Here is a 9,125-nt window from a genome sequence, read left to right on the forward strand (position 1 = left end):
AATTCAATATGGTCAAAGAAATTCCATATGGTTAAAATGCAGTTATTGTTGTTGTTACAGCTTACAAGGATCTATAAACCAGATAATTTGAAAGGCATAACAAGACGAATACATGGGTTGGAATGTGGATAGGTATTGGTAGTGTGAAAGAGGAGGAATGGATGTTATTTAAATGGAAGTCAATCAGAATCAAGGCGGAGAAACTCAGCTACTTCTATATAGCGGGTCCAAAGATCGATTGGACTCAAGTTTGTGTTTGCATTGAGACAGAGAAACAGGAAGGCTACATAAAGGACGGTAGAGCTGCATTTGTGGCATACATTGGGAATAGACGCATTTATACGAGACAAATAACTATTTTGCACATGGCTATAACTCCTGTAGATCGTGCAGCTGGTGTTTCCTTCTTGGACACCACTTCATAAAAGTCTATAAAGAATCAGATTCTTAAACTCACTTCATAGCATCTTCAATTCAGAAATCAGCTAAAAACACGAGTTCATATATGTGTCGAACTAGTTACAAAGCACCTAGACCTCTACATAAAATTACAATGGAATCAAAAATACTTTTTAACCAGTGTCTTTTCACTCCATCTATTTCCCTTTAGGTCATATTAACTGTGAAATGATTTTACTTTTATTAATCACTGATATTTAAAAACGAAATACTATTATATACCATTTACAAATCAGAACTATGCAACTTTTACTGCTGATTAAAGTTCTCATTAAAGATTGTACGAGTATTTCACAATTTATTATTTTGAGATATAAATTTTTATAAAATATTGAGCTGCTCAGGGGATCGCATGTTGATGCGATTTCTGGTTCAAATATATATCAAAGCAAATCTTTAAAAAGTTCTGATTGATTAGATTAACATATTCTAGTGTTTAAGAAAGTTAAAAATTAATGATCAAAGTACATATTTAACATCGATTTTTAAAAAGACGACAATATTTTTATTACTCATATTTATTAGCTTTTATTGAAATATATTAATTTGTTTTTATTTTTTCAATTTTTTTTCAATTTTGCAGTGTAAATTTAGAATATTGGCGAAAAACTGATACCACCGTTTGATATTTGCAACAATTTTTTAAAAATCATTACAAGTACATATAGACTTTCTACATTCCTTATATGACATCCATTACGTATGCTCGAATTTAATAATTAGAGTACAAATTATTTCAATATATAAATAATCCTGTAAAATGTCTGAAGATAAAAAAGTTCTTAAGAAAACGCCTAAGCCCCAATCCAAGGGTGTGCTTATTGGCAACATTATTTTTGGTTTATTCACAAAACTCATAAGATTAGTGTTTCAATTAATTTATGGAGTAAAAGGTGAAGTAATGCCTCCTATAAGAGATCCCATACTATTAGAATCCGCAACATCACTTGCCAGAAAGATACGCAAGCAGAAGGTGAGTATTTGAAAACATAACAATTAACGAAAATTAAAGTTTATTTTGTTTCCAGTTAACAAGTGTGCAAGTTTTGGACGCATTTATTGCACGAATTAATGAAGTCAATCCATTGTTAAACTGTTGTGTCGATAATAGATTTACGGAAGCGCATGCTGAAGCTGAAGAAGCTGATAAGTTAATAAAATCCAAGCAATATACAATAGAAGAATTGGAGAAAATTAAACCATTCTTAGGTGTGCCAATATCCACTAAGGATTGTATTGCTGTTAAAGGTGAGTTTTTCTACTTTGGTATTACTTAGGTTTGGTTGCGGTATTATGATGATGCTGGGGATCTAGTAATTTCTGTTAGTACGCTGTAGCGAGGGCTAGAAACTCTAAACAGAATGGCTTAAAATTGGTTAAGATTCTGTCAAAATTAAATCCTTAGTAAATTTACTATCATTAGGCATGCGGGGGAAAACGACAAAGCTGATATCGTCTGCCACACCGGCAGTGACTCGATAACAAAAAAATCTCGAGACAGATAGTTTTTCATATTTCAGAGAGCCCATCGTTTTTTTATTATTTTCTATACACCAAGATTATAATCTATGTGCTAACCCTTTACATTCTTATAAATCGTAATACATTCTTCTTGCAATTGTTTTTTATATCTATTGATTTAAGTTTTAATTCGACAGACATTTTAATTTATAGTCTTATATGTCTTAAGTATCTTTGCTTAATCTTTTCAGGTCTGCTACATACATCTGGCTTGTACTGCCGTAAAGATGTTCGTGCCTCTGAAGACTCTGATGCAATGGCTTTGATGCGTAAAGCTGGGGCCATTCCTTTTGCACTCACAAACGTTTCAGAAGTATGCATGTGGTGGGAGAGTAACAATTCTGTACATGGACGTAGTCGCAATCCCTACGACACCAATCGTATTGTTGGAGGTTCGAGTGGTGGTGAAGGTTGTATACAAGCAGCAGCTGCATCGCCATTTGGTTTGGGTTCTGATATTGGCGGTTCTATACGTATGCCGGCATTTTTCAATGGTATATTTGGACATAAGCCAAGCAAATTTATTGTGTCGAATAAGGGACAGTTTCCCATACCATTTAGTGAGGAACAAAATTCATTTTTGGGTATTGGACCAATGACACGTCACGCAGAAGACTTAAAACCTATGCTAAAGATTATAGCTGGCGAAAAAGCTGCACAATTAAATTTAGATGAATCGGTAGACCTAAGCAAAGTACGTTATTTCTTCCAGGAAAATGATGGCGGTGGTCGTTTAGTATCTGCAGTTGATGATGATTTAATAAATGGAGTACGACAAGTTGTGCAACATTTGAAAAACAAACTTAATGTGCCAGTAGATCGTGTACAATTTGAACAATTCCGTCAGTCGGCTGCTATATGGTTTGCTAATATGAAAGATGATTCTGGTTATGGTTTTGAACATCAACTAGGAAATATGAAAACAGCAATTAACCCATATAGTGAATTGTTTATGTGGCTGTTGCGCTTATCCAAGCATACCTTTATCGGTATTATAACTGCAATAATGGACAAATTGCAGTGCAGACATGGCTCGAGTAAATATCATCACTTAGTTAAAAAACGCAATGAACTGCGAGCGGAACTACAAGAACTACTGGGAAATGATGGTGTGCTTATATATCCAACACATCCAACTGTAGCGCCATATCACAATGAACCCATTTTACGACCCATTAACTTCTCATACACTGGCATAGTAAACGTACTAGGTTTTCCAGCTACAGCAGTGCCTTTAGGCAAGATAGGTAGCGAAGGTTTACCTCTTGGTGTGCAAGTAATTGCCAATTTTAATCAAGACCGTTTATGTTTAGCAGTGGCAGAGGAACTGGAACGTGCTTTTGGTGGTTGGGCAAAACCAGAAATACAAATTAATTAATCAATACCAGCAAAACTAAAATAAGAAACTTTAATTTCGTAACAGAACTAAAATTTATGTGTTTAAAAGACACACATTATTTGTGATTTGTAAATTCAATTTATGTATTTAATACAATTGCATTTTGTCGCAATTTAATTTATTTTTGTATGAAAATTAGAATTAATTTTATTGTAAAATATTTTTTTAAATTTTAAACTTATAACATATACTTTATATCAAATTTAAAATTCAAGTCGTACAGATAAATTATGTAATTACTTACATTGATTAATGTTTATATATGTAATATAGTTTTTTTTCGATTTTATTATACCATCTATTATACACAGAACTCATTTTTGTTCCTGTAAATAAAATATATCCATATCAACTTAATTATTTAAAAATTCCAAAAAAAATTACTATTTAGAATTTTTAGGCGCATAACGTCATATATTTATTTAATTCGTTTTTCAACAATAACTAAACAAATTTTAGACTTGTCATGTTGGTAACGTGAAAATATTTATATAAATATATACACCGATTTATATATTCCTATAGAGAAATGTAACATTCAAACAATATATTTTGTGCCTAAAAGCCAATAACCAATTTATAAGATTTTTTATTAAATATAAATGTAAGTTTATACAGGTTTAATAGTTGTTTTTATGAAATTTTTAAAAATATGTAAGATATATTATTTATAAAATAAATTTGTGTAATGCTTTATAAAACTGAATAATTTTATTTTATTTTCTGCTAGTTTCCCTAATATTAATCAACTTATGAGAGTGGTTCTATACACTTAACTAGTTTATACTTACGGAAATATGTATACAAAACAATTCAAAGTGATGGTCCTTGTTGAGCTTTGTTTGCTATTGGTTAAATCTAGGTTAGTGTCAAGTAGCAACTACATACACTTTTTGATAACTGTTAACAGCAATATATTTTTGTTGTCCAAGCAACTTGCAACTTGTTGTTTTGTAATTCTGAAGCAACTTGTTTATTAGACTAAAAATCCTGATGACGATTACACTACGCATATTAAATTTGGACTGGCAAATATGGCTGTTTGTGCACAATAAATAATTGCCAACATATTATTATATTAACCGTGGCTCAGCACGTTCAAAGAGTACATTAAACAAGCTACATAAGAACTAGTGTAAGCTTAAATATTCGTTCCGTACTACTAATACCGTGTCAAAAATCTGTTTATATCAACATATGAACTTTAACGTCAAATTTTTGTATTAATACTAATTTCTTATTTATTTGTGTTTCTTTATGTATTATAAACTTAGTAACAAATTGTTTCTCTAAACTACATGATTTCTTTGTTTTTTAACAAATATATGTTTAATTATTTTTAACCCAATTTCCCACCTAAAGTGTGTATTAATTTTAATAATTCAGAACGTTTGCCTTTAACTGCATCCTGATGCAACAAAGCGACATCTTCTATACACTCGAATCTGTTAACATGATCAGCAATGTTATCAGCCATACATAGTACATGAATACCGCAGTCATAACTGTTTGCCTACGATTATAAAAACAATATCAAATAAAATGACAACAAATAAAAAACTGTTTCTTACTTGTTGCAAACATTTCACTGATTTCAAATTAAACTTCTTACAATGTAGCGCATCTTTAACTTGTTGCATAAATTGGTGTGCCGCTTCAGAGTTTTGATTGCTATGCGAATCAAAATGAAAGAATGTTTTCTCTGGTCTTGAAAGAGCAAATAATGACCAATGCGTACCACCTGCTAGTGTCGTGGTATTGTCATTTAATGCAAACAATATAAACATTTTAGATGCAGCATCCAATTGATTTAATAACGTTGTTAATTCATCTTCACTCACGAGCTTCATACATTGAGTTACTTCAGGTGAGACAAATAACATTTCTGAATTATTTTTGTACTTAACTCTTTCTAGGTATTCGAAATAGAATGAGATGATCTGATCATTAAGCCAGTGTGGTCCTTGCAACAACTGTACATCGGACATACGCAAGCAACTCTCATGAAAATTCAAGCAAACGGGATCTGACTGCTTTGTTCGCCGCGGCAAAGACATCTCGTCGAATATTAGTTGACTAATTTAAAATAAGAAGTTTTATCAAAAATTGTTATAATAATCAAAAATGTAGATTCCAAACAAATTTTAAAACTACATGCACTTGTTTCTTTTGCCGGCTGTGCTAATTTTCATTTATTTGCTACTCCCTTTCGTAAATTACTTGACTTTGTACTGTACATTTCAGACAATGTCAACTGGGGTATTACCAACAAAAAATTTTCAATTCTTTTAAAAATACAAAAGCCTTACAATATTTAAAATATTTTTATTTAACTAATTTCGCATTATTCGCAATGAAAATAAAAATTATATTTAATGGAAAAACAGTAGTTATTTAAAATATCTTAATACATTGAATACATTTTAATAGCATTTGCAAAATCATTTATCTTCGCAATTCGCAATTTCTCTAAAAAAGTGTTTAGACTTAAATTATTATAGTTAAACTAACAGTCAAAAAAAAAAAATAAATTTGTTTTGCTTTTCCTGCCACAAGTCAGCATTTGTTTAATCAACAATATTAAAATAAATGTACCTGTTTATCGCGCACGTCTTTGCATAGACTTTGTATGGATTTTGTATGGCAAATTGACTAAACCATACACGCTATCAGATACATAAATGAGTTAAGAACGAATAAGTCTAATCGTAGAATTATACAATTCTATTCAATAGAAAAAGATAAAAATACTGAAATGTCATTACATTTCATAAAGGAATTTATTGACATATCCCACCTACAATCAGATATAACAAAGAAACTTACTGTCCAAGTGAATTATTATACTTGTAGGTAGACTATCTAATTACTCCATTAGTAAAAAATACGGCATTGAAGATAATCAGTACACATTTTCTGTGTCACTTCCCGGCTGTCATCTACTACGAGGTTTCGCTTCTACATGCCTATTCGAGATCTCGAATTAAAGACTGATTTCTTCTGCAATCCTATGAGAATACTTTTTATTTGAAACTTGTCGTAGATAAATACCACTGTTTAACAATAATATTTTTAATTACAGAATCATAGAATATATATTTATTATGATATATTATATATAGCACTGAATTTTAAAAAACTTATTTATTTATGTATTTCCAAAACCCTCATGTTCCTGAAAAAAATAATAAATATTATTAAATTTTAACGTAAACAAATGAAGCTCTATGTGTGTACGTGACCAAAAGCATCATAAAATCTCTTGAGGTCTGAATGAAATGTGTGTACAAATTAGAGATAATTAAAATATAAAATTTATAAATAATTTTAAATTGCACTTTTGGGTTAAGAATCAGTAAATAAAAATATTTGTTTTTTCAAAATAAATTATGTGAAATTTTGAAAATTGACACGTTTTTTTATGTTTTTACTTAATGATAAGAGCGGTTAAGCTATTTAGTATATATACGTACATATATATATATTTATGGGTATGGCATGGGTATTCAACTAATAATTTGTTTTTTATCTATATATATTGATAAAACTAGTGTTTTTCGCTTTAAACAAAGGAAAAACTTCTTTCTCTTGCATTAGTGGTTTTCGGTCTCTTCGTGTCTTTGTATTAACACGATCTCATGCCATACTTTTACAATTCACCTTCTAAATTGCACTTCGGGGGCTTTTTATGGCACATTCTATATTTTATTTCTTGACCAAACTATTGTAGTTTGTGACAAAAGGTAAATGTTGACATGGGTGAAAGTGGACATTCTTGACTCTTAACTCCAGTATGTGTTATTATAAACGTATTTTAACAAGGATCTGACTAAATTTAACTTAATTGCCGTAGTGGAATCAAATGGTATGGCCGATATCACAGACGTCGTATTATCTCCGCTATCAGCAAACAGATATAAAAACTTAAAAAGACAGACCATTGAGATGAATTGTTATCTGTTATTTGAAGTAGAGATTAGTAGCAGGCGTCCACACGCCTATTGAGTAAGTTGATACATTTATAAAAGAATCGCCTAAATATCGAATTTCTGAATTCACTACGGCTCCAACCTTTGCCGCCCTAGATCCGTGCTATATTAAAGGCAACTAACATAGATCTGGCTGAGTTGCCATAGGTAGTAGTCAGAATCTGGGAGACCGGCAAGTACCAGTAACTAGACGCAATCTTCACCCCTATAAGCAGCAATTGTGCCTGAAAGCTATAATAATAAGAAAACTAATAATAAGAAGAAAATCATTTGGTCGCCTTCCCCAACTGCATGGCATCAGATGCGAAGTTAACTTTCACAACAGATGCCTCCGTCGATGCAATGGGTATTATACTCCAGCTAATAGTTGATGGAGAGTACCAGCCATTACCGTTCTACCCAAAAAAGTTAAAATCGCAACCAGTCGTAGATGTATTCCAGTAAACCAGCAAGATTCAATACTTCAGATATCCATTAAAGAGTTGCATGTTTATCATATTTACCGACCATAAACCACTCGTATATGCGTTCCAGTAAACCAGCAAGACGGCTTCTCCTTCTTGCGCCTCTTGGGCACTTGACATGAATGACAAAAGCAAGAACTCAAGAATCTAAAAAGCAATTCGCGGTCGAAACAAAGGAAGTCAACTCCTCACCCGTGGTTAGCGAATAATCAACTAAGCGACAGCGATATAGACAGCGCTTTGTCACGTACGCTTCTCGGTGCAGTGACGTTCACTTACATTTAACATTCCAAACTGGCAGCACAGAACACAGCTTTAGGCATTTCTTCAGATAATTAATATAAATGTTCAAAACTTTTGTAGACTGTTAATCACCGTGTAAATGTGTGATTTTTGAAAATCATAAGTTAAAAATCGTAGTTATCTCTTCCGAATAAACATAGAAACAATTATATATTATTAAACGTAGTCTAAATCTATAAAAAGAAACAGGAGTGGTGACTGGTGGTCTGTACATGCAAACAAAACGAACGGCTTCTAAAACGAAAGTTGTTGGTATATAGAACTAAATTCAAGGTACGACATATATTATGCCATAGATCACAATAATTTTCAATTGAAACAAGATTTTTTTGTGTGTAGTAATTTTTGACCATGATCCTGAGCTCTTTTAATAATTTTTAATACCTATTATATACATATATGATTAATGAAATTGTGAAGGTCATTACTAATTCCTTGAAATCTATTAAGTTCATTTTTTTTTTATTAAATTTATGTAAACTCAAATATTTATTTTAATAAAATAACTGGCTTGCGCCAGTATTTTATTTATGTTTTTGTTTAAAAGATTAGGTTAATAATTATATGTGTATATATATTTTTATTGTTAATATATATATATTATATATTTCGTAAAACATATTTTGTCAGAGTCTTAAATTTATTTATTTTTTTTGGTTGGCTTTGTATGAGAAATGGTCTACTGGTACTAATTAAGAGATATATTTGTACTTTTTGTTTGGGTTCTTATCAATAAAATAGAAGATGCTACAAAGTGCAAAATGTGTGCTAATGTTTTTCGAAGGTGAAGAAAGTTCAGAATTACGAAAATTATCAGAGACATGCGTATGGAATTGTTGGCTTGATTAAAACTTCTGTGATCTTTGTTTCTTATGATTATATAAGACAGTAAAGATTTTCAAGTTTACTCAAATCTTCGAACATTCTACAACTGTTATAAAAAGGAAAAGTTTCATAAACAAATAAGTCGTCTATATGACAGTCCATATA

At 31.1% G+C, this 9,125-nt stretch overlaps 2 protein-coding genes across 2 annotated transcripts; one reads left to right on the forward strand and one right to left on the reverse strand.

Moving 5' to 3' along the window:
• Positions 1–1,042: 1,042 nt before the first annotated feature.
• On the forward strand, positions 1,043–3,491 carry LOC119684511 (fatty-acid amide hydrolase 2-A-like). The gene is made up of 3 exons (XM_038098566.1): positions 1,043–1,432; positions 1,488–1,707; positions 2,172–3,491. Exons 1-3 carry the CDS (start codon positions 1,220–1,222, stop codon positions 3,356–3,358), a joined length of 1,620 nt encoding a protein of 539 aa, XP_037954494.1. The 5' UTR covers positions 1,043–1,219; the 3' UTR covers positions 3,359–3,491.
• Positions 3,492–4,329: 838 nt separating this feature from the next.
• On the reverse strand, positions 4,330–5,607 carry LOC119684533 (sentrin-specific protease 8-like; the record flags this gene model as incomplete). The annotated part of the gene is given in 2 exon segments (XM_038098594.1): positions 4,330–4,892; positions 4,951–5,607. Coding segments are annotated over 2 exon segments (660 nt in total). The 5' UTR covers positions 5,437–5,607.
• Positions 5,608–9,125: the final 3,518 nt, after the last annotated feature.

This window comes from Teleopsis dalmanni, chromosome 2, assembly GCF_002237135.1.
Source record: "Teleopsis dalmanni isolate 2A chromosome 2, ASM223713v2, whole genome shotgun sequence".
Classification (NCBI taxonomy): domain Eukaryota; kingdom Metazoa; phylum Arthropoda; class Insecta; order Diptera; family Diopsidae; genus Teleopsis; species Teleopsis dalmanni.

Coding starts and splice junctions, on each gene's coding strand:
- LOC119684511 (XM_038098566.1), top strand. CDS start 1,220: ATGTCTGAAGATAAAAAAGTTCTTAAGAAAACGCCTAAGCCCCAATCC. Junction 1,433..1,487: donor GAAAGATACGCAAGCAGAAG/GTGAGTATTTGA, acceptor TTTTGTTTCCAG/TTAACAAGTGTGCAAGTTTT. Junction 1,708..2,171: donor GGATTGTATTGCTGTTAAAG/GTGAGTTTTTCT, acceptor TAATCTTTTCAG/GTCTGCTACATACATCTGGC.